The sequence below is a fragment of the Dipodomys ordii genome, unplaced genomic scaffold, assembly GCF_000151885.1.
Source record: "Dipodomys ordii isolate 6190 unplaced genomic scaffold, Dord_2.0 Scaffold57, whole genome shotgun sequence".
Lineage (NCBI taxonomy): Eukaryota > Metazoa > Chordata > Mammalia > Rodentia > Heteromyidae > Dipodomys > Dipodomys ordii.
In genome coordinates this window covers 7,919,742-7,944,570 of record NW_012267273.1, presented here as the reverse complement: position 1 = coordinate 7,944,570, position 24,829 = coordinate 7,919,742, and the positions used below count along the sequence as shown (strand labels likewise).

General features: G+C 35.9%; 1 protein-coding gene across 8 annotated transcripts in view; it reads left to right on the top strand.

The window, feature by feature from the left end:
* Swt1 (SWT1 RNA endoribonuclease homolog (S. cerevisiae)) overlaps positions 1-24,829 on the top strand; it is a 64,549-nt gene that overhangs the window by 10,940 nt on the left and 28,780 nt on the right. For 7 of the 8 annotated variants that reach the window (XM_013021800.1, XM_013021799.1, XM_013021802.1 and 4 more), the window contains exons 4-16: positions 451-531; positions 2,471-2,529; positions 2,612-2,641; positions 3,323-4,025; positions 7,279-7,338; positions 8,380-8,509; positions 9,176-9,277; positions 9,705-9,893; positions 12,707-12,800; positions 14,481-14,626; positions 17,234-17,397; positions 19,283-19,421; positions 20,793-20,941. In XM_013021800.1, coding sequence (XP_012877254.1) covers positions 451-531; positions 2,471-2,529; positions 2,612-2,641; positions 3,323-4,025; positions 7,279-7,338; positions 8,380-8,509; positions 9,176-9,277; positions 9,705-9,893; positions 12,707-12,800; positions 14,481-14,626; positions 17,234-17,397; positions 19,283-19,421; positions 20,793-20,941 — 2,046 coding nt within the window. The remainder of the gene's footprint in view (positions 1-450; positions 532-2,470; positions 2,530-2,611; positions 2,642-3,322; positions 4,026-7,278; positions 7,339-8,379; positions 8,510-9,175; positions 9,278-9,704; positions 9,894-12,706; positions 12,801-14,480; positions 14,627-17,233; positions 17,398-19,282; positions 19,422-20,792; positions 20,942-24,829) is intronic. The other variant, XM_013021803.1, reaches the window with a different exon arrangement.

The window sequence follows — 24,829 nt, the reverse complement described above, 5'->3', positions numbered from 1 at the left end:
CCTATGGGCCTTTACTATCTTTCGATTAATCTCTTCTCACTGTTCTTTGCAGTAGGTACTCCTAACAAGTTTGTTCTTGGTCCATTGAATTCAAGATCTACTAAAAACTGATGGGATGTATGGTTTTACTTTGTTGAAGACTGAATCCCACCATGACAGTGTCAACTTTTACTACATTATTATCTGAGCTGTCAGCTGGCCTGCTGTGCAACTGTATGCATCTCATCTCTAATTGATGAGTATACAGGCTCATAAATCAGAATATTTCTAGTTCAGTTTTCTTTCTAGTAGTCTTTCTTCTTATCAAAGTTTATATGTCTTTAAGTGTCCTCCTCTGAAGTACATTATTAAATAGGAATATCAATGTGGAATAATGATGAAATACTGCTGAGTGTACTTTATTTTGAACTTTTCTGTTTTTTCCTCTTTCCCACCAAATGCCATTCTTAGGACAAGGAGGAAAAACCTTCAGCCAGTTCTATTCGTTCACCTTACTCTATAAGACCAGTTTCATCGGGGAAGAGAAAACTGGTGAGTGTTAAATACTGTAATGACTTGTATTCCCAGCTGCTTGACAGGTGGAGACAGGAAGATGGAAGTTTGAGACCATGTTGGACAAAAGGTAGTAAGAGAGGTTGGAGGCGTGGCTCATTTGGTAGAGGGCTAGGCAATGATTTGAAAGGGATGCCCAGTTCAAGTCTCAGTCTCAGACCTAAAAAAAAAAAAAAAGTGACATCCTATCACAAAAACCAGGCAGAGGTAATGGTACACATTGCTTTTCAGACTATATCTGAAAAGAAACTAAATGCAAAAGGACTAGCACGTGGCTTAAATGGCACTTGCCTAGCAGGTGTAAACCCCACTACTACTAGGAAAAAAGATATTGTAACTAACTAAATGATGTTCATGAAGTTTTTTGTTTAAGAGTTGAGGTCTCACTTTGTTGCCAAAGCTAACCTGACTTCTGAGGATCAAAGCATTCACCCTACCTCAGCCCCGCAAGTCTCTGAGGGCTTTTCTGCCCAGGCTGGCTTCAAACTGTGATCCTCAGATCTCAGCCTCCTGAGTAGCTAGGATTATAGGTGTGAGCCACCAGTGCCCAGCTATTTTAGTTATTTTTGAGTATCTTTGTGCTTCTCATTTCTGGGACAACAGATGTGTACCTTTGTGCCAAGCTATTGGTCATGATGTGTGAAGACTTAGGGTCTGTGTTGGAGGGGTGAATGATGCAGGCTCTGGCCTCAGGATTATCTGAGGACTGTGTTTGTGTATGTGGAAAGCTCTTGGCATGCCGGGCTAGAGAGGGAACATGTTCTCTCTCCCTGTCTCAAAGCACAAGTCACAGACTACTGGGAGCTTAGGAAGTAGCTCTTCTGCTTGCTTAAGCATAGACGAACAGCTAGTCAAGCATTTTCCTGAGTATGGGGAAGTGGTTTGAGCTTGCTCTAAAATAGTTTAGGTAAAATATACAAAGACATTGTCTCATAGGTTAAGTAAAATTGTATCTGTTGAAATTCTTTGTGTGAATGTCTCCTGACTAAATCTTGGCAAAAATAATGCTTGCTTGTCTTTAAACACTCACTAACAATAAAGCACAGCATGAAGTGGCAATTGCTGTTTGCACTCTGCATCCCCTGTGTTCTGGTGATTTGCAACCCTTACCCAGGGACCCCAAGCCTTAGACGCTGACAGTGATGGAGTCTGGACTTTTTTTTTTTTTTTAAATGTGGAACTGACCTCAAGCCAGATTATCCTCATCTCTACCATCCAGATAACTAGGGTTACATCTTTAAACTAAGATGCCTGATTCATTTTTCAATCTTTAGAATGTATTTTGTCTACCTTTTTTTTCCTGAGGACCTTCACCTTTTGGTGGTGGATGTTTTGAACTCCTTAATACTGACTGGCTATTCTTCTGCTTTGAAGCTTAGCTATATCTTTATTTCTACATATCCTTTTTTGTTTTTCTTTTGTCAGTCATGGAGCTTGAACTCTAGGGCTGGGCGCTGTCCCTCAGCTCTATAGCTCAAGGCTAGCACTCTACCACTTGAGCCTCAGAGGGTTTCCTGGTGGTTTATTGGAGATAAGAGTTTCACAGACTTTCCTGCCCAGGCTGGCTTTGAACCCTGATTCTCAGATCTCAGCCTCCGGAGTAGCTAGGATTACGGGTGTGAGCCACCAACAGTTCAGCTTTCAACGTTACCTTTCTTGGGTATCACCCCAGAGTACAGAGTGGTCTGTCTGCTACTGACTTTTTCTGTGATGATGAGGTAGATATCTAATTCTGTTTAAGCCTTTGGTGTTTTATTTGTAAAATAAGGATGATAATTGGGAGGATTAAATAAATTATTATGGCAGCCTATTTGTAGTTAGGGAAAAGAATTATGTCCTAATCTCCTTTCTCTGTCACTTTAACTCTAATGCACAATTTATATTTTCTAAATGATGTTTTTAATTTTTTAATTTTTAGAAATCAGATCATACAGACATTCTATATTGTAATACCAAAAGACGACAAGACCTGAAAAGGTAAAATCCATTTTTTTTCTACAAAGCTTTTTACTATTTTGCCTTAAAAAATAAGACTAATTTTCTTTTTCTTTATTGCTAGTGATCAAACCCAGGACCTAGCACATGTGAGGCAAGTGCTATACCACAACATGATAAACCAGTCCTAGTAATTTGAGACAATCTTGATATATACTCCGGGCTGGATTCAGAATTGTAATCTTCCTGCCTGTGCCTCAAGTATTAGGAGGCTTGTGCCACAGTACCTGGCTTATTTTTTCATATGCTGAAGTAGCCACATAGTATCACTGTTTTCCTTTATTATTTTTCTCATTGTTAGGAAGTTCTCTATTAAGAAGTATATAAGCATCCCATTTTTTTCTGTAGTTACTAAAGTTTCAATGAAAAGTACAGTGATTATGATAATTTTTTAAATTGTTTCAGAATTTATTTTGTCTGATATTAGTAAAATTAACTCTCTTTCAAATAGTAAACCAGTGATTCCAACGCTATATGTTAATCCATAGTAAACCAGTGATTCCACATTATTTGTTAATACTTCCCACCTCTACCCTCCCCCACTGCACTCTATTCTTTCTTCCTTTTCTGCTCCGCCCCACCCCACACTGCACTCCCTCTCCCCTGTCTTCTCTCCCCACCCCTTCACTCATCTCTCTATCTCTTCTCTCTCTCTCATTGAAGACCAAACTCAGGTCCTTGTACTTGTCTACTTTTTTCTTACTGTCAACCCTAACAAAAGTTATATCATAAGTATTATTTGTAATGAAGTAGAGGTTTTTCTGCTTCTTTACAGATTGAATGCAAAAATTGATATACCCAGAAAGAAACAAAAATGCAGTTCTTCATCTCAAGAATCTGTTAAACTCCAAGAAGCATCATACTCAAATGCTAACCAGATTACATCACAGAGTCTTTCAAATGGAACTAAAAAAGATATTAAATTTACAAATGTAAGGAGTAAGCTTGACTTTGGAATTAAAAATTTTAGCTGTCCTAAAATTGCCAAAGATGTGAAACCTAAAGCTGAAAACCAGATGAAGGAAAAGAAATGGCCTCATTTACTTGCTCAGAGGGAAAAGGTGAAAGAAATCAAGAATGAAAGGACCAATAAATTTAGAGACAATTCTGAAGAATGTATCTTGGTGAAATACAAGAAAAATCAATTTTCTCATGATTATAATTCCAACAACATAATTAAGGAACCTTTTGAATCTAAAGGAAAGAAAATCAGCTTCAGAATTCCAATAAAATCCTTTAATACCCGCCAGAAACTACTAGAAGAAAATGTTTACAATTTAGAATATAACAAGTCAAAGACTAAGCAGGAAGAAAAAGAACGCCTGGAAAGTTCCCGGATTTTATTAAGTTTAACAAGGCACAAAACCGAACACTTGTGTTCAAATTCCACATATAAGCAGACTGTTAATGAGAGGAAAAGAAAATATCATGAGTATCAAGAAAGTAATGATTCAAATTCTAAGGAAAACCTTACCCAGGTAAGTACAAAATGAGGAATTTGGGTTTAGCAATAAACAATTGGTAAGGTTTTAGTTTCTTTTATTACTGATGATAATCATTATGGACTCATTTAATCTTGGTTGTAAAGATAACAGATCTCTTATTTTCTAATTTCAATTTCCCTAAGGTTATATTCTGGTCATCAAGGATCTGTAACAGAAGGGAATGTGTAAATGCATACAAAGAAGTACTTACAGATATTTGTGTGGGGGGACAAAAGCACTATAAATCTTGTATGCTTTTTGAAATCCAATACTAAAGTCTTTAGGGGCTAATAGTCTAGTTGTCACTGTATAACATGCACTGTAATAAAATAGTCTATAAGAGGTATACAGTGTGTTTTCAGGGATTATTTATGTAAATTAATGCAAATTAAGTACACTTAATATTGGCATGCACAGCATGAGATTAACATAGCTTTAGTATACCTTGACTGAAGGAAGTAACTTGAATTTCCTTAGATACAAGTGAAGTACTTTGGAATGAGGAAGCAAGGCTATTTTAGGCAGAGGTATGGTATGTTTTGCTTTTCGATTGGGTGAAAATTGGCATTTGTGGACTCTTGAGATCCAATCTCCATAGCTTTGTTTATATGGAAAATAAAAACTTTTAGATATTTGAACTTAGAAATGAATTAGACTGCACATAAACAGCACTTTTGGATATCAAGACTACAGACTGTGAAGCTGAGGCAGGAGATTTACTTGAGCCCAGGGGGATGGACTGAGCATTATAATGAGATCCTAGTTCAAAAGATGCTTCCCTTTTGTTCTTGTTTTGTTTAATGTTACTAGAGTTTAAACTTGGGTGCTGATGTTTGAACCCAAAGTCTTGCACCTGGTAGGCAGACATTCTACCAATTAGTCAACTCTGCAAGCCCCTGAAGATACTTTCTGGGTAAAGATGGATTATAACTGAGGAGGCAGAAGAATGGTTTAGGAAGTTGTATTATTGTTATTGTTGTTAGTGCTGGGGCTTGAACTCCAGGCTAGGTTGGAGCTTAACACCTAGAACATTACCTCCAGCCCTATCTTTTTGCTTGTTATTTTTGTGATAACATCTTTCTGTCTGGGTTGGTTTCAAATCTTTTTGCTCTTAGCCTTCCCTGTAGCTAGGATTCAATTATATCTTACAGATGAAAGAAATTAACTGAAAGATAATCAGGGAAGCAAAATAATCACATTTTCCAGTTAGAAAGTATTGGTAGCTAAAACCATTACTATCCTCATTCTTGCTACTCTCTGGTCTTCACCTGGGAAGGCTTGGTCTTAATCCATGTATTTAAAAAGGCATGCTGCAGGAAGGCAAATTAAATGCTATTAAAACTTTCATTTTTAGTAGGGAGGAATTGATTTGGGACAACAGAAATGAACTTTTCTGGATTGTTAAGTGATGAAAATACCTTAACTACCCAGAGAACAAAAGGGGTATTTGAAGCTCAAAGAAAAAAATAAGAATATTTGAATTTCAAGAGTTTTAGGGGCTGGGAATGTGGCTTAGTGGTAGAGTGCTTGCCTACCATGCATGAAGCCCTGGGTTCAATTCCTCAGTACCATATACACAGAAAAAGCCAAGAAGTGGTCAGATTTAGAGTCAGCACTGGAAGTGTAGCTTTATTAGTTGAGAGCCTATCTTGCAAGTATAAGGCTCTGAGGTCAAACTCTAGGACTGAAAAAAAAGAGAAAAATTAGAGGAACTTTATGAAATTCTTTGGTCCAATTAGTACACACACATATCAAAGAATGATAGGAAAGTAAAACAGGCTCAAATAAGGGAGTGGGCATCAAAAGGAGGGGAAAGGGATGACAAAGAATGGAAATGAGGATAAATGTGGTCAATATAGTTTATTTGTGTGAAAATAGAACAATGATATCTGTTGATGTTGCTTTAAGAAGGGATAGTGGATGGGAAAGAAAAGCTATAAGATTGATTAGGATATATTGTATACATGTGTAGAAATATAACAAGACTTTGTATAACTAATGTATGCTAATATATTTTTAAAAGTAAAATAAGAAAACTAAAATCAGAGCAGAGATTATAAATTGCCATGGTCATGAAATTTTAAAGCTATAATGAGCTGATATAAATGATGCAGGTAGTTATAAATGATGCAGGTAGCGTTATGTCATAGGAATTTTGATGTAGAGATAGGATGGAAGCTAAATTCCCACTGAAGCATTTTTGTAAATACTGTATTTGTTTAAAAGGGGTTCTATAATTTGTGTTACAGTTTCCTCTAAAATACATGTGAATTTGCAGTTATCTTGAAAAATTCTTAAAAAATGATTTTTATTTTATTTTTTGCTGAGTGAGCAACCTGTTATTTTTTTGCTGAGCTTCCTGTCACCTGTACATAGGATCAGGTTAGGACTTAACTTATTCGTTGAGAAAATGTGCCAGTTCATAAGAGGCTGAGGCAAGAAGATCAAGAGTTCTGGGCCAGTCTGGCTATATAGGAATACCAATTCAAAAAATCTAGAAAACCAGCAAAAGAAGTTCTAGTACAAGGCTGGGAAGGTAGCTCAGTGGTAGAGTGCTAGCCTAGTATGCATGAAACCCCAGGGTTTAATTCCTCAGCACCACAGAAACAGAAAAAGCCGGAAGTGGTGCTGTGGCTCAAGTGATGAGTGCTAGCCTTGTGTAAAAGCTCAGGGACAGTGCCTAGGCCCTGAGTTCAAGCCCCAGGACTGGCAAAAACAAAAAACCACAAACAAGTGCTGATACCAAGTTGGAATGTTAGAAGACAAAAAAATAAAACACCAAGCACATTATACAACTGTGAATTTTTCAGTCTTCTGTTTTGCCTGATTACAGTCCTCCAGTTCCTTTTGTTTTGCCATGTCCCTTTTAGAAATGGCTCCTTGGCTTCCATCACTGAAGGCCAGTTTTTTTTTTTTATCATGTTTCTTTCTATTTCTTAGAGTGCATATAGCTCAGCATTGAGGAGATGAGTATATTTAGTACTGAAAGCCCCAAATAATTTTACTCCCAGGTTACATGAATAGAATGGGGCTTTTCTGTGGAGAATCAAGGGACCCTTAGAAATGTCTAAAGATGGAGAGTGTGAGTAGTGCTACTGACATCTAGTGGTCAGAGTCCAGTGATGCTGCTAAACATCTTAGAAGGTACAGGACAACCCCCTAACTCCCACCCCAAATGTTAATAGTGTCAAGTTTAAAAACTTGTGTGTTTCATTCCTAACTAATATAATGATTCTTTTCACTTCAGAATTTTGAAGCACCATGTTCATCAGTGTCACCTGAAAGTGTTCAAGATACAGATCAAGAGGTTACTTATTTACTTTGAATATTTTAATGAAATTCAAACAGTTCCCACTTTTTCTTACATGAAAGGATTTGTACCTTAAATTTAAGAGATTAAAAAGCTATATCTATCTGTGTCTATTGGTAGATATCAATATCTGTACTGGTAGATCTATTTATAGATATCTATGGATTATATATATGTATGTACATATACATATATGAAATACCCAGGAAAGCACTGTGTATAACTACATATGGCGCAAAATGCATAAAGGATTGATATAGAAAATTTATTGAATATGATACAAAATATTCAGGAATTTCTATTAACAGTTTTGCATGTTAGTACGAAAAGAAATTGTCAATGTAATATTTAATTGTAGAAATTGTTTAATTTTTTTTGCAGCATGAGTTGTACACTGAGTAGAGATCCTGAGTTTTTCTCAACTATCTGACGTTAAACACCTTTTACTGAAAGTATACAGTAAAATTACCCTACAGACTTACCAACATTCCCCAAACCTCTGCAACCCTTTTATTGTTCTGAGCTAGATTTCACGAACCTTGAATTTCATGGTTGACTAATGTTTTTTTTTAGTAGAAACTGTTGATAGACAAATATTAGATCATTTTGTAGTCTTTCTATATAGCAACCACCAAAAGTAATAGATGATAACAGCATTAGCTATGGATGATATGACATCTGTATATTTTCTTACTAATGAGGGTAAATGCTTTGGTCTTGGAAACAGAAGAGTTTACTTCCATCTGTGCTCAAGGCTCTCCGCTAACAGTGTTACTGAGATTGTTTTATTCAGTCCTCACAAAAGCCTGACAAAGAATAGGTATTTAATATTCTTTCATGTAAATGAGCAACTGAGACCCAAGATAGTGAAAGAATTTGTTTCTTCAACGTTACAAAGTAAGAGAAGGAAGTACATTTATAAATATACCTTGCTGTCTTCATATTTCTATGAATTTTTAAGTGACTTAATGAGTGTGTTCTTATTAATCAGCAAAGTAAGCAACTCAGAATATTTCACTGAGGTCTTTTATAATTTAGATGCAGATAGTAGAAGAACTCCATGCTGCACGCGTGGGGAAAAGTGTGGATTTACCTGTTGTTCCACCTTCTGGAGAGTTAATGAATATGGAAATTGACTTGATGGAAGATGATGTACATTCTTCTGCTGGTATTCCTTATACATTAATGTTTATGATGTCCTGTGCTTGCCCACAAGTTAATAATGTGCAAACATTCAGTTTTTACCTTATTTAGATGAAGGTTCATATGAAATGAAGTATGGTGTATTTTTTTTTTTTTTTAGGTTTAGGAATCAGGTCTAATATTTGTCTTATCATTTGTTTTCTTTCTTTTTTTGAGGGGGGGTGTCCAGTCATGGGCCTGAACTCTGGGCCTGAGTGCTGTCCCTCAGCTCTTCAGCTCACGACTAGTGCTCTACCACTTGAGCCACAGCACCACTTCTGGCTTTTTTTTTCTCCTTATGTGGTGCTGAGGAATCGAACCCAAGGCCTTATACATGCAAGGCAAGCGCTCTTCCACTGAGCCACCTCCCCAGCCCCTTATTTGTTTTCTAAACATCTCACATTATTAGGCAGTTAGAAATAATTCTCATCCTTTGCCAAAAAACAGTAATCAGAGTTCTGAATTCTTTATTCTTGGCTATTAACCACAACTGTTTACCAGTTTCAACTGAGTAAAACACTGTTCAGATATAAGACAGATTGTCTGAAGGTATTCTTTTCTGTGTCTTTGTGGTATCAAAACTTTAGTCATTATACAACACAACTTTGTTATCAAGTGATCTTGGAATTTTACTTTTGTTCTTTTCCTTAAGCAAATACTGCTTTGGACAAAAAACTTCTAATTGTTATTGACACGAATGTTCTAATGAATCATCTTAAATTTGTGAGAATTTTGAAGACAACAGAAATACCAGGTATTTACAAAGCATACTTTATAAAATTCAAATACTTTTTCTTGAATTGTTACTTTATATTTAGCTGTACATATAAAATCAGCTCAAATTTTACGAAAGAGATCCTTCTTAAGTTAGCAGTCTAAAACTCACTTTAACTCACCTTTTAAAGTGTTATTTATTATAATTCAAAATTATTTATTATGAAAACTTAATTAGGAACCTTGATTATAAATGTTTGCTAAACTCATTCTTTTTTGTTCTCTAGTTGTAGTTATTTTTTTAAACATTGTTCTGACTTTACATTCTATTTTTAATTTATTTTCTTATTTATTGTGAATTTCTTAAAGATAGGTGCTATGTGTTATAACATTTTTAGTTCTCCTTTGGCAATTGGATTTAATTCAATAAATGTTGGTTGGGTTCTGAGAAATCTTTGTTTTTTTAGGATTTGACAGACTTGTATTAATAATTCCCTGGGTTGTTGTGCAAGAGTTAGATCGTATGAAGGAGGGAAAATTACTAAAACATGCCCAACACAAAGCTATACCCGCAATTCATTTCATCAATGACAGTCTCAAAAATCAAGATAGAAAATTATGGGGTCAATCAATACAACTTGCATCTCAGAAACTTTGTGAGTATTGTCTTTCAAGATGCTTGCTTATTGGTAGACTTGTTTGGGTACTGACTTACTATTGGGAGGAAACAGATCAAAGCTCTAAAAAAATATGCTTATTGGAATGTGAAATGGAACGGATATTGTGATGGTGTGTGGATTATTTTGGGATTCCTTGGTTTTTATTTACCTTTTTGTTTCTCCTAGACTTTCTCAGGTTCTGTCAGTATTTCCCATAAAGTAACTATATAGTACTTTATAGTATATACAACTGCATTACCGAGTTTTGTTTTTGTGGGGAAGTCAGTATGTGATTTTTGAACTCAAGGCCTTAACCCCTTACTAGGCAAGCATTTCACCACCAAGACCTCAGCCATTTTTGCTTGAGTTTGTTTTTCAGATAGGGTCACTGCCTGGGACCAGTATCAGATACTGGTTTCTTTACCTAACAAAGCCTTCTGAATAGCTGGGATTACTGTATGATCCCCCTCTCCTGGCTTGTATGTTGAGATGGTTGTCTCACTTTTTTTTTTTTTGTCAGTGATGGGGCTTGAACTGGGCCTGAGCGCTGTCCCTCAGTTCTTCAGCTCAAGGCAGGTGCTCTACCACTTGAGCCACAATGCCACTTCTGGTTTTCTGGTAGTTTATTGGAGATAAGAGTTTCACAGCTTTTCCTGCCTGGGGCTGGCTTCGAACCATGATCCTCAGATCTCAGCCTCCTGAGTAGCTAGGGTTACAGGTGTGAGCCACCAGCGCCCCGCCTGTGTGTCTCACATTTTGATAGACTTGGTCTTCCACCTTGGTCCTCTCATACTCTTATTTCCCACTAGCTGGGATTATAGGCATGAACCATCAAACCCAGCCTAAATTTACTGGTACTGGGGCCTGAACTCCAGGTCTCATTTTCTCAGTCAGCTTTTTGGGTCTTGGGTGGTTGTTGCTCTGCCACATGAGCCACACCTCTATTTTTGGCTTTTTGCTGGTTAATTGGAGATAAATCTCTAGAATTTGTCTTCCTGGGTTGGCTTTGGACCGTGACTCTCAGATCTCAGCCTTCTGAGTAATTAGGATTATTGGTCTGAGATATTGGTGCTTGGCTTCATGTCATTTTAAGAGCTAACTAACCATTTATACTTGATGGGGACAATTTTAAGAAATAGGTGGTTAGGTGATATCACCAATGTATGAATATCAGAGTGTACCTACATGAGCATACTAATATAAGCATTCCCTGGCATGGCTTCTAGATGTAATGAATAGACATAGTCAACATAAGATGAAGAAGGCTTCTGTCAATATAACACAAATACACTGTTCTAGAGCGAAGTTTCTTGTAAATAGGAATACACTCTAAATTATAATAGAACTTACAGAAATCAGTAAGTCATTTATTATCTTTATGAAGTGTTATGTATTGTATTTACTATACCTTTACATGACTGACAGCACAGATTTATTTGTACCAGCATTACTACACACTTGAATAATGCATTGTGCTATGAAATAACTAGATATTAGGTATTTTCCAACCATTATAATCTTGTGAGACTACCATGTGTCCATGATTGGCTAAAATAATCATTCATTATATGATAATCTATTACATATTTATTGCAGAGGAGTTTTCTAATTTAAATAATTAAAAATTGAGGCCTATATGGTAAAAATGGAGAGGAAAATACTGTAAAATGGGACCAAGGTTAGGGCTCATTAACAAAAATATTTTGAATCAGTGTTTAATAAGAAATTCACCAAAAGCTTGAATCAGTGCCTGGTGGTTCCAAACTATAGAGACTATCATCCAAAATCAATTTGAGGTGTGGTCCTACAATTATTAGTAGACACCCAAGGGAATTCTGAGATAGGTAGATTAATAACCTGTTATAAACATTGTTTTTGGTACTATATCTACACTTAACAATATTTTCACAAAAGCAAATTTTATTGTATGTTTTAGGGCTCAAAGGATGCCAGAGGATACCCTTGGCAACTAATTAGCATTTGTTAGTTTCTAGTCTGACATTTAGCTTACAGGGTTGCATTTCTTTTTTTTTTTGTCAGTCATGGGGCTTGAACTCTGGGCTTGGGTGCTGTCCCTCAGCTCTTCAGCTCAAGGCGAGCACTCTACCGCTTGATCTACAGTGCCACTTAAGTTTTTTTCTGGAGATCAGAGTCTCACGGTCTTTCTTGCCCGGGCTGGCTTTGAACCATGATCCTCAGATCTCAGCCTCCTGAGTAGCTAGGATTACAGGCGTGAGCCACCAGCGCCAGCGCCCGGCACAGAGTTGCATTTCTTTCTTTCAAGTTTGCTGATAGGCATATTCTAGTCTGTTTTAGTAATAAACTATTCACTTAGTTATTGAGCAACTATATGTTATGTGAATTTCAGAGCTAGAAGGTGTATTTTACTATTTTTTATTTAAAGATTTTTTTTCAGATACATTTAAAAAATGGACTTAGAGCAGCAGCTTTACCTTTAAGAAGAAAATACAGAGATTTCCTACATATTCCCCGTTCCCACATGTGTAGCCTCCATCATTATTATCCTTACCCTTACCAAACTAGTAAATTTAGCACAGTTAGTGAACCTACATTGATACATTTTAACCATAGGCAGCAGTTTATATTAGGTAAATATAATCTGAGGCTTTGGCTTATATTAGGTGTTAATGTATAGTGCATACATTTGGAGAAATGACATATTTATCATTGTAGTATCATAGAGTAGTTTTATTGCCCTTAAAGTTACAGATATTTTTAATTGGTAAATGTAGCCTCAGTTGTTGATGTTCCCATCTGTTTATTGATAATTGCCTTTGCTAAATTTGCAGATGGATTGAGTGATGAAAACAATGATGACCGAGTCCTAAAATGCTGTCTCCAATACCAGGAATTATTCCCCTGTTCTCTTGTTATTCTGTGCACGTGAGTTTCATAGCCATTGTTTTCTCTTTTTTTAAAACTTACTTATTTTTATTGTATAGGTAATATACAGAGGGGTTATAGTTACATAGATCAGGTATGAATACATTTCTTTTTGAACAATGTTGCCTCTTCCCTCATTTTCTCCCAGTTTTTCACTCTCAACCCCACTCCCCCATATGTTGTATAGTTCATTTTCAACATAGTGTCTAGTGAATATCACTGCTAAGTTAGTTCACCCTTTGTCCCACCATTTCTGTGCTTCCCCTTGCCTTCCCCAAAACAGATAACCTTATTATAAGACAAAAAGTACAGAAATCAAAACAGCAACAAAAGGGGAAAAACAACAACAAAAAACCCACCAAAAGTAAATTAAAAAACCTCTTGTTCTCATTTCTTGGAGTTCATTTCAATAGAGCTTATACCAAAGAATTTAAAAAATCGTATGTATGAAATGAAAGGATCAGTGAATAATTATTTTTTATGTCTTCCATTAATCTCAGTTATAAGCTCTAGAAGAATAAGATCGTAAGTAGATGAAATTTCATTTTATTTGAGTTTGGATTCTATTCAGAAAGTCTTTTCAAAAATGAGGAAAATCTCAGTATCAAGCTCTGACAGAATTTTTTAGTTAGAAGAGAAAACAAATTTGAGTATTTATGGAGATGGAATCATTTATGTTATAGTTCTGTTGTGTAGTTAGACTGGGTCTACCAGTTGTCACTATATGACCTTCACCAATTTAACTTCTTTATGTATAATAAGACAGAGGAAATGATATCTGCCTCATAAAGTTATTTATTTTTTGGTCAGTTGTGGGGCTTGAACTCTGGGCCTGGGTGCTGTCCTTCAGCTCTTCATCTCAAGGCAGGTGCTCTACCACTTGAGCCACAGCACCACTTCCAGTTTTTCTGGTGACTCGTTGGAGATAAGAGTCTCATGGGGAATTTCCTGTCTGGGCTGGCTTTGAACCGCGATCCTCAGATCTCAGCCTCATGTGTAGCTAGGATTACAGGTGTGAGCCACCAGCACCTGGCTCATAAAATTATGTTATTAAATCATATTATATTGAATCATACTTAATATTTAATCATATTTAATATGTCAGAGATTTTGAATAGTGTTGAAGTGTTCCTAGTTACCATGAACTGAGACTTAGGTGTTCACCATGAACTTTTCCTTTCTTCCCCTTTCTTTCTCTCCTAATTTTCGTAACTTAGTACTAAGATAAAACTAATGTAATATGCAGAAAAATTGTATTTATTGTGTTTGGGAAAGGACTCTGAGAAACAGAAGCAATTTTAACTTACAGTTTTAGTCTAAGTTTTGCTTATGACATAATACAGTTTTTAGTTTTATGAGCTTACTCAAATTCTCTGTACAAAATTGAATGAATGTAGAAGTGCATTAGAGCCCTGAGATTTTTATTGTAAAAGGGCTTGATTAATATTATTTAAGAAGTAACTTGTGTTTAGATCAGCTTAGAATGAAAGTTGTGAGACATGATCAATTCTTCATTATTCAGTCACTGTTTTCGAATTAATAGAAATATTAGTTTAGAGAAAAGAAAATTGGTAGCCAAACCTTTTTATTCTGGCATTGTCATGTTCCAGATAGATCCCATGTGTTCTCAGTGCCATATGTTTTAACAAAAGTCTTTTTTCCTTCTAACTCTAACTTTAGGGATGATAGAAACTTAAGAAGTAAAGGCCTAATAAGTGGTGTGAAGTCACTGAGTAAAGAAGAATTGAGTTCAGAGTTGCTAAACTTATCTCTGAATACAGATATGTGTCATCAACCTTGTATTTCTGAGCAGCAGTTGAAAGCAGGTAGTATTTTTACTGTGAATAATTAAAATATATCTTATGAACTAAGATTATTAATAACATTCATGGCAGTTAATAGTAATAGTAATTAATAGTCAATTTTCATCCTGTCAATTTATTTTGTGCTAGTTCTGGGGCTTGAACTCAGGGTCTGGGCACTGTTTCTGACCTGTTGTGTTGAGCCACAGGTCTACTTCTGGCTTTTTTTTGCTAATTGGAGATATGAGTCTCATGGACTTTCCTGTCCAGGCTGGCTTTAAACTGCAATCCTCAGATCTTCTGAATAGGTAGGATTACAGGCATGAGCTACCAACATCTATCTCATCTTGGACATTTAAAATAACATTAAGTTTAGGATACTTGTTGCTTGTTTTAATGACAATTATAAATAAACATAGCATTATTTTCTAACTGTACTTTCATAAATTGACTTTTATCCATATAATCATGGTCAATTTGTACAAACTAATTTGTACTATGAAAAGTAAATCTTTTAAGTTAATAGTTGCTACAGTTATATTCATTTGAAATGGAATTTTTAGTTTCTTTTTATAATTAGCTTTATTACCTCCTATTAATACACTTAAAAATTAAGCTGGTAATAACTGATGTTGTAGGACACTAGTAAAAAAGTTTTCTTAAATTTTAACTAAAAATTAAGAAAGGTAAGGACAATACTGATGTCTTGAGATTTCTTTGTTTTAAACAAAAAAGTCCATTTTGTTACCTGATAAATGATGGAGTAGTATAACAAATGGCATCATTTATAAACATATCTCACCTTTTCCCGGTGCAAAGAAAATAATTTGAGGTCTTGGTATTTGTAATACTTTTTGTATATAGTTTACATAGAAATATTTGTGAATAAATATTTGACCCATTTGGAAACACAGTTTTAGTTGTGATACTCAAAATATTTGGTTGGAATACAGAATATTCTAGTTTATGGGTTTTCAGGGGTAGTGTCTTTTCAGTTTGCCATTGTATTACTGCCATCTTGTATCCTTAGTTTTTTTTTTTTTTGTTGTTGTTGTTGTTGTTTTGGTTTGGTTTTTTGTCGATCGTGGGTCTTGAACTCTGGGCCTGGCTGCTGTCCCTCTGCTCTTCAGCTCAAGGCAAGTGCTCTACCACTTGAGCCACAGCGTAACTTTTGGTTTTCTGGTGATTTCTATTGGAGATAAGAGTCCTATGGACCTTCTTGCTCGGGCTAGCTTTGAACTGTGATCCTCAGATCTCAGCCTCCTGTGTAGCTAGGATTACAGATGTGAGCCACGCCTGGCATTATCCTTAGTTTTCATATGTTGAGCTGAGCCACTTAGTGTTTTGGGTTTTGGCTTAAAAAAAATAATAGTTTTTAAAAAAAATATATTATTATTGTCAAGGTAATGTATGTGGGGGAGGGCGGGAAGGGGAGTTATAGTTACATAAGTCGGGTAATGAGTAATTTTTTTTAACCATGCCACCCTCTCTCTCACTTTCACTCTGTTTCTTCCTCCCATTCCCACCCACAAGTTGTATAGTTCATTATCAACATAGTGTCTATAGTGAGTATACCTGCTGCATTTGTTCACCTTTTCTATACCCTCCCAAAAGACAACAAAAACAGCATATGAGCCAAGCACCACTGGGTCATACTTAGAATCCTAGCTACTCAAGTTGCTGAGATCTGAGGATCAAGGTTTGAAGTTAGCCTAGGCAGGAAAGTCCGATAGACTCTTACCTAAATCAACTACTCAGGAAAAGCTGGAAGAGGCACTGGGGCTCAAGTGCTAGTCTTGAGAAAAAGAAGCTCAGGGACAGTGTTCAGGCCCTGAGTTCAAGCTCCAAGATTGGCAAAAAACAAAACAACAGCATACAGTTGTTTTCAAGTGTTGAAAGTAATGATAGCTGGTTGCAGGTACCTGTAATCCTAGCTACTCAGGAGGCTGAGATCTGAGGATCATGGTTTAAAGCCAACCTGGGAAGGAAAATCTGTGAAAGACTAATCTCCAGTGAACCACCAAAAAGTCAGAAGTGGAACTTTGGCTCAGATGGTAAAGTGTTAACCTTGAACAATAGCCTGAGTTCAAGTCTTAGTATGGTGCACGCGTGTGTGCGCGCATACACACACACACACACACACACACACACACACACACATGACAGACACACAGTATTGATAATGAAGTGACTTCAAGTAATGAAATGATTTCTCCCTTAATGGGAGAAGGCATAAAGATAGGTTAAGCTGAATATATTGGTTGTCTCTAAAAATGGTTGACATAGACTGAGTTTACAAATACGTACAATTTTTGGAAGAAAGCCATTTTCACACATACTTTTTTGGTTTTTCAGTTGTAAATAAATACAATGCATTCTTGTCATTCTTTTATTTTCAAAATAAAAGATATCATACACATTAAAATAACATACACATTTAAAAATTTTCCACTTGAGTAAAAACTTTTAGTTTTTTTTTTTTTTTTTCAAAAACTAAGGGCTAAAGCCATGGCTCAAGTGACAGAACACCTGCTTGGCAAGCATGAGCCCCTAAATTCCAACCCCAGTACTGCCCAAAACACAATAGCTAAAGAGCTCCCCTATATAAAACCATAACTATTTGCTTTGAAGGAGCAACAACTGTAAAAGACGGCTGTAAAGAAGAGTCTACGAATTCTGGACTATCCATTCTACTTGAACACATCGTATGTAATCTTGAAAAATCTCTTGGAACAGCTTTGTCTTCAATATTAGAAACAGAAATGAAAATTGCTTTTGGAAACCTTTGGATGGAGGTGATTAGTTCAAAATTTTCTATAACTGGAGATTTGTTATCTTAAAAGATTATTGTACATTGAGTTCAAGCTCCAGGACTGGCATGGTAACAATCATAATAATAATAATAATGTCACTCCTTTTATAGCATAAATACAGTATTCAGTATATAACAAAAAAATGCATGAAAGAAATGCATTATTCACTTTAGCCAGGGTATGGAATCAGCCCAGATGCTCTTCCATGGACAAATGCATCAAGAACATGTTACATACACACTATAGAAATTTAGTCATCCACTAGGAAGAATGATATTATGTCATTTGCAAACAAACACATAAACCTAGAAACAATTTAGTCAGGCCCAGAGAAACAAACAACATGGGACATGTTTTCACTCATATGTGGAAGTTAGCACTAATTAAAAAAAAAAAAAGATTATTGTACAAAAGGTGTAAGCTTTGTTATAATAATACCATGCATTGAATTTTTTCTCCAGATTTTTGAAATAACTTTTTTGACAAATCATAGATATTTCTTAAAGGTTATGAATACTACATTATTCATATTTTAATCAACAAATATTTATGATGTGTTGGAAAACTGCCCCCCCTCCAACTTAAATTGAGTCCAGGAAACTTTATTTCATTTGATTTGTTATAGAGAAACCCACTAAGCAACATGCATTCAGAATATTAGTTTGTATTTTGGCTTATACCAAATAATGAAAATCAGAATAGTTGATCACCTTAGCAAAGTGTTTGGGTTTTCTTTTCTTTTCTTTTTTTTGTCTTTTCTTTTTTGGTACTGGGGATTGAACCCAGGACGTTGCACTTGCTGGGCAAGTGCTTTGCCACTGAGCTACATCCCAGCCCCAGTGTTTGGGTTTTCTTTAGTTTTACTCTCTCCTACAATTCAATAAAACATCAAACTGGGCAACTATGTTCTTAAGAGCTCAGTGTAATGTTGATTTAATGTTTATATACAATTATAGCTAACAGAAACATTATATATCCCATCAATTGTCATTTCTAACTTTATCATAGCTCTTCAATGACATTCTCATATTTGCCAGTATAATGTGTTTGGGGCTTGATTGTTTTACCTAGTGTTGTGCCTGAATGATGAAGAATAATGAGAAGATTCTAGAAGGTTTGATTTAAATTGGATATCTGTAGTAGAAATATGAGTGACTCAGAAAAAAAGATGTTGACATCGCATATAAATAATAGCCATTTTTCTTTATAAGCATATCTTTGTAAGGAAGTGGAATTTGTATTTAACAATTTGTTCTATTGTTCTCTCGTTATATGAAATAATTATAGATTGATTTCTTTATAGAAACTATTCAGTAACTTGAAGGACTTTTCTGATTAAGACTATGCTTCTCTGATTAGAATTATGCTTTTTTAAATTTGTAGTGACTGAAACTATAAGGGTTAACACTAATATAAATTTTATAAAAGCAAATTGTAATAGAAATAGAATTTCAAGATTGTGATTAACTTATTTTTTTTGGGTCCAGTCATGGGGCCTGAACTCTGGGCCTGGGCGCTGTCCCTCAGCTCTTCAGCTCAAGGCTAGCGCTCTACCACTTGAGCCACAGCACCACTTCCGGCTTTTCTCTTTTTGCTTATGTGGTGCTGAGGAATCGAACCCAGGGCTTCAGGCATGCAAGGCAAGTGCTCTACCGCTGAGCCACCTTCCCAGCTTTTTTTTTTTTAATTTAATTTTATTTGTGAACAGACTGTACAGAGGGGTTACAATTGCATGGGCAGGACTGTGATTAACTTTTAATAAAACATTTTAATATAAAAAGAATCCAGAAATGTTTGAATTGATAAACAAGTATATTTAAATAACAATATAAGTCCACAAATAATAATTTTTAAACATGCTTTTTAGATGCTGTATTTGAAACCACCATGGACACTAATACATTTATTACAGTGCTTTAAAAAACATTGGTTGGCTGTATTTGGACTAGTTATGGAAAAGAACTTGCTTTTAACTGTTGAGAGCCTGTATGAAAATCTCTCAAAAGGTATGAATCTTTTTCTTTAGCCATGTGTATTAAAATATTAAATAAATCACCTATAAGCTTATCTACTCAGGAGGCTGAGAGCTGTAGATCATGGTTTGAAGCCAGCCTGTGCAGGAAGAGTCTGTGAGACTTTTTTTGGTGGGTTATAGGGCTTGAACTCAGGGTCTGGGCCCTCTCCCTGAGTTCTTTTGCTCAAGGCTAGCGCTCTACCACTTTGAACCACACACAGCTCTACTGCCAGTTTTCTGGTATTTAATTGGAGATAAGAATTCCACAGACTTTCCTGCCCAGCCTGGCTTTGAACCGTGGTCCTCAGATCTCAGCCTCCTGATAAGCTAGGATTACAGGTGGGAACCACTGGCATCCAGCTGTGAGACTCTTGTTTTCAATTAGCTACCAAAAAGCTAGAGTGGAGTTGTGGCTCAGGTGGTAGAGCACTAACTAGCCTTGAGCACAGAAACTTAGAGATAGTGCCCAAGCCCTAGGTTCAAGCCCCAGGACCAGCACACACACACAAAAGGAATGCTTTATTTTTAATTCCTAGTGCCAATAAAAGACACAGTTTCAAGATAAGTAAGTCTCTGAAAGTGAAGATTCAAGACACATTGTAGTATGATTAATTTGCCTTTGAAAATTATTATATAGCATTGTACCTTAATGATAAAGATACTTGTTCTGTTTAATTTTGTTTTTCATAAGTTTTTAATCTTGGAAAGTATAGTCACTACCTTTCCTAGCTAATTTGGGGGATTTTAGCATTTTTAGCTCCCTGAGAGAAAGTTGTTAGATCTTCTTGTTGTTTTGGAGCTTGAACTCAGGGCATGGGGCACTGTCTGTCCCTAAGCTCTGTTGCTCAAGGCTAGTGCTTTCCTACTTTGAGTCACAGCTCCACATCTGGTTTTTGAGTGGTTAATTGGAGATAAAAGTCTTATGGGGACTTTTCTGCCCAGGCTGACTTCAAAGACTTCAAACCATAATCCTCAGATCTCAGCCTCTTGAGTAGCTAGGGTTACATGTGATGTGAGCGATTGGTGCCCAGTCTTTTTAAAATTATTTGTTTGTTTATTGCCAATGCTGGCACTTGAACTGAGGGCGTGGGTGCTGTCACTCAGCTTCTTTTGCTCAAGGCTAGCACTCTACCACTTGAGCCACAGCACCACTTTCTGCTTTTTCTGTGTATGTGGTATTGAAAACATAATACCAGGACTTTGTTTGTTAATAGCTTTTAATACCAGAAGTGTAAGTTAGGCATGACATGTACATGTAAACATATTCTACGTAAATTTCAGAGTTAATATTAGATTAGTGTCCCAAAGTGATTTTCATGTGTGTATTCGTTCTTACAAGTCTGTCTTTACTTCCTCTTACCAGCTAATAATGAAGTGAATTTAACAACAGTGAAATTTCTCCTTGAGGATTCTAAAACTTTGTTACATGCTTTTAGTACAAGGTCAAATTATGATGGTATTCTTCCACAGACCTTTGCTGAAGTGAACAAACTGCTCCAAACATTTGCAGAGGTAAGATACTTTTGAAATTCCATTTAGAGTAGCCTTTCACATACATTCTAAAAATGTATTTAGACAGTAATGGGTAAAAGATAATGTAACTCAAGCCTATTTTAGCATACTTAAAGGCATTAGATAAGTAAGTGTAGGGGTGTATAAGCAAGTCTTGTCATAAGTTATGAAAACATTTATGAGGGAATGTCATACCAGTTATTTTGTTACTTTTTTTATACTGGTACTCCCTCTCTTTTTCCTTTCCTTTCTTTTTTCCTTTTTCTTTTCTTTCTCTTCTCCTTCCTTATCTCTTTTCCTTCCCCTGCCCTTACTCCTTCCCTTCCCTCTCTCTTTACCTTTTTTCTTTCCTTTCCCTTCTTATTTTTGAGACAGGGTCCTCCTGTGTAGCTTAGGGTGGCCTTAAATTTGCAGTCCTCTTGCTTCTGCCCAGTGCTGGAATTTCAGGCTTGTATAACCACACCATGCAGTTGGTGAGATTTTTATATTATTTCTTTAATGGATAAGAAAAAGCAATTCAGTATTGTTCAGCTATTATTTCCAGTGCCTGTGACCAGTGGATCTCACATGTATCAAAAACATGTAGGAAGCTAGGTGCTAGTGGTTCACATCTATAATACTAGTTACTCAGGAAGCTGAGACCTTGCAGGAAAGCCTGCAAGACTCTATCTCCATTTAACTACTAAAAAGGCCAGAAATAGAGTTGTAGTTTATGTGTAGAACACTAGCTTTGAGCAATAAAGCTCAAGAACAGGGCCTAGGTCCTGAGTTCAAGCCCCAGGATCAACACCAAAAAACAAAAACAAAAGTATAAAAATCCATTTAGGAGATGTTTTAAAATATGCAGGTACTAAGTAGCTCTGAAACCTTACTGAATTGTAAAAAAAAAAAATTTTTTTTTTGGTTGGTTGTGGAGCCTTAACTCTGGGCCTGGGCACTGTCCTTCAGCTCTTCAGCTCAAGGCTAGCACTCTACCACTTGAGCCACAGCGCCACTGCTGGCTTTTTCTGCTTATGTGGTGCTGAAGAATCGAACCCAGAGCCTCATGCACTCTACCACTGAGCTTCCTTCCCTACCCATAAAATATTTTGACAAGTTTTAATAATTTTTTTTCATTTTGAAATTGTTGCAAAATTATGAAAAAGTTGCCAGTATAATATGGAGAATTCCCATATGTACTCTTAACTCCCCAAGTGTTAATATTTTATTACATTTGCTTTTATAATTTCTCTACCAATCTACATAGTATCTGTCGGCATACCTGTCTATCTATCCATCTGCATTTGTTCTGAGCTATTTGAGAGTATGTTGAAGATGTGATGCTCCTTTATCTTCAAATGTTTCCATAGTTTTCCTAAAAAAAGAGTTTCTGTTATAATACAGTAGAATTAATCAGAAAATTATCACTGATATAATTATCTAATCTGTAGTCATTAATTGTTCTACCAATTGACTTAAGAATTTCTTTAAAAATTTTATTGCAAAGATGCTATACACAGGGGTTACAGTTACATGAGTAAGGCAATGAATACATTACTTGTCAATCATTGTTACCCCTTCCCTTGTCCCACTATCCCTTTCCTCCCACACTGCCCCCTCCCCCCCACCAAGTTGTAAAGTTCGACTTAGGAATTTTTGTGTGTGTATGTGCCAGTCCTGAGGCTTGAACTCGGGTCCTGGGTGCTGTCTGAGCTTTTGTGCTCAAAGCTAGAGCTTAACCACTTGAGCCACAGCTCCACGCCTGGCTTTTTTTGGGTAGTTTATTGGAGATGAGTCTCATGGCTTTCCTGCTTGGCCTGCCTTCAAAATACTATCCTCAGAGCTCAGCCTTCTAAGTTGCTAGGATTATGGCTGTGAGCCACTGGCACATTGCTTATTGATTTTTCCTAGATTTTGTAATATGATTTTTTTTTTAGTATTATCATTTCAAGTTTAAAAAAAACTGAAATTTTATGTATCAGAACCAGCTCAACTAAACCTTATAACTACTCTGAGAGATATTAATGAGACTTTAATATAGATTGCATGGTCTCCTTTTTCTCTGAGAAACTGAATTAGGGTTGGTTTTTATGTTTTCATTTTTGGTCAGGTAGTTTTCAAACTTACTTGCTAAGAGAGTATCTCATGGAGTAAAAGGAACATCTTTCTTTTTAATAAACTAGTAAGAAATATGTGATAAATCCTGTATGAAAGAATTTATTTCAGGGATGAAATAATTCTTTGGTTTAAGGTGACCAAACTATTGGTAGTTTGAATTTCTTAAGGTAAATACGATTTAGGAAGACGATTTAGCAGTGATGGATAGACATGGAGTTTAAGGAGTACAGCTTGATAATAGATTGTATTGGGAAATAATGTTACCTTTCCAAATCATAGAAATGAGCCTTAAATCATATCTTTAGTGAAATAAATATAGGGAACAAGATACAAAGTGTGGCATACTTACAAGCTTCAGTCTTGGAGTTAAGATTATTGGGACTGGGCTGGGAAGGTGGCTCAGTGGTAGAGCGCATGCCTTGCATGCCAGAGGCCCTGAGTTCGATTCCTCAGCACCACATAAGCAAAAAGAAAAAAGCCGGAAGTGGCGCTGTGGCTCAAGTGATAGAGCGCTAGCCTTGAGCTGAAGAGCTGAGGGACAGCGCCCAGGCCCAGATTTCAGGCCCCATAACCAGACCCCCCCAAAACCCCCAAAAAACAGAAAACAAAAAAAAAGATTATTGGGACTGACAGAAATACAAATAATCTCAAATGTTAAGAGGCGCCATAAAATACGATGTTAGTGTTACTAGATTATGGCGTGTTTATTGTGTATGCATTGCCCACTTGAATTCTTAAAGGGTTGAATTTTTACTTAGTAAGATGTTTATTTCTGGATTGCTATATTAGCAAGAGATTAATGAATGCCAGTAGCAAAAATCTAGCATTCTTACTAGTTCTTTTTGTTCAGCACTTGACATTCATGTGATTGCTTTAAACAGCCTGATTGTTTTATTCCTTGATTTTCATGTTAGAAACAATTTGTTGTCTAAGTAGGCAAGGAACATTGTGATTTTGCTTATTCCTTTAAAACACTTTGAAAAGGAGTTGTGATTTGATACATGCCATTAATACCTATTCATGTCTATAATTTGAGCTATATGAAGATTACTTCCAGAGATAGCTATCATAAGTTAGTTATTGTTAAAAGTATCTACTTAATTTATTGAATTTGGAAAACTGAGAATAGAGCAATGTTCATTGTTTTTTATTTCCTCTTAAAGGTTTCTGAGAAAATGAGAAAGATAAACTAACATTATCATTTACTAGATTTTTCTTATAAGTAGAGTGGAAATAGGATAAAGATAGATACATTTTTATTTTATAAGCCTTCCAACCATCAAAAGGGGAAAGAAAGCTTCTCTCTGCCAGTGTGCTAAAATAATTGGAATCAATCTTATTAATATTAAATTTACATGACTTAAGGTTTTGACCTGAGTTCTTAACCTGGTTATTTGTTTCTGAATCTTAATTCTGTTCTATAAAATATGTATAATAATAACTCCTACCTTAAAATAAACTTAATATTTATAAAAACCTTCAGACTTAGCAGATAGTAAGTGCTATATAAGTAGTTGATTACAGACTCATAATTAATACTCACTACTCAGGAAACTTAAGATCTGAGGATCAAGATCTGAAGCTAGCTGGGGCAGGAAAGTCCATGAGACTACCAAAAAAAAAAAAAAAAAAAAAGTCAGGAGTGGAGGTGTGGCTCAAGTGGTAGAACACTTAAGCAAAAGAAGCTCAGGGGAAAAAAAAAAAAAAGCAGCTCAGGGACAACACCAGAACCCTGACTTCAAACTGGATTGGCATGCCCACACATGCATATAGACACACACACCCAAAAGT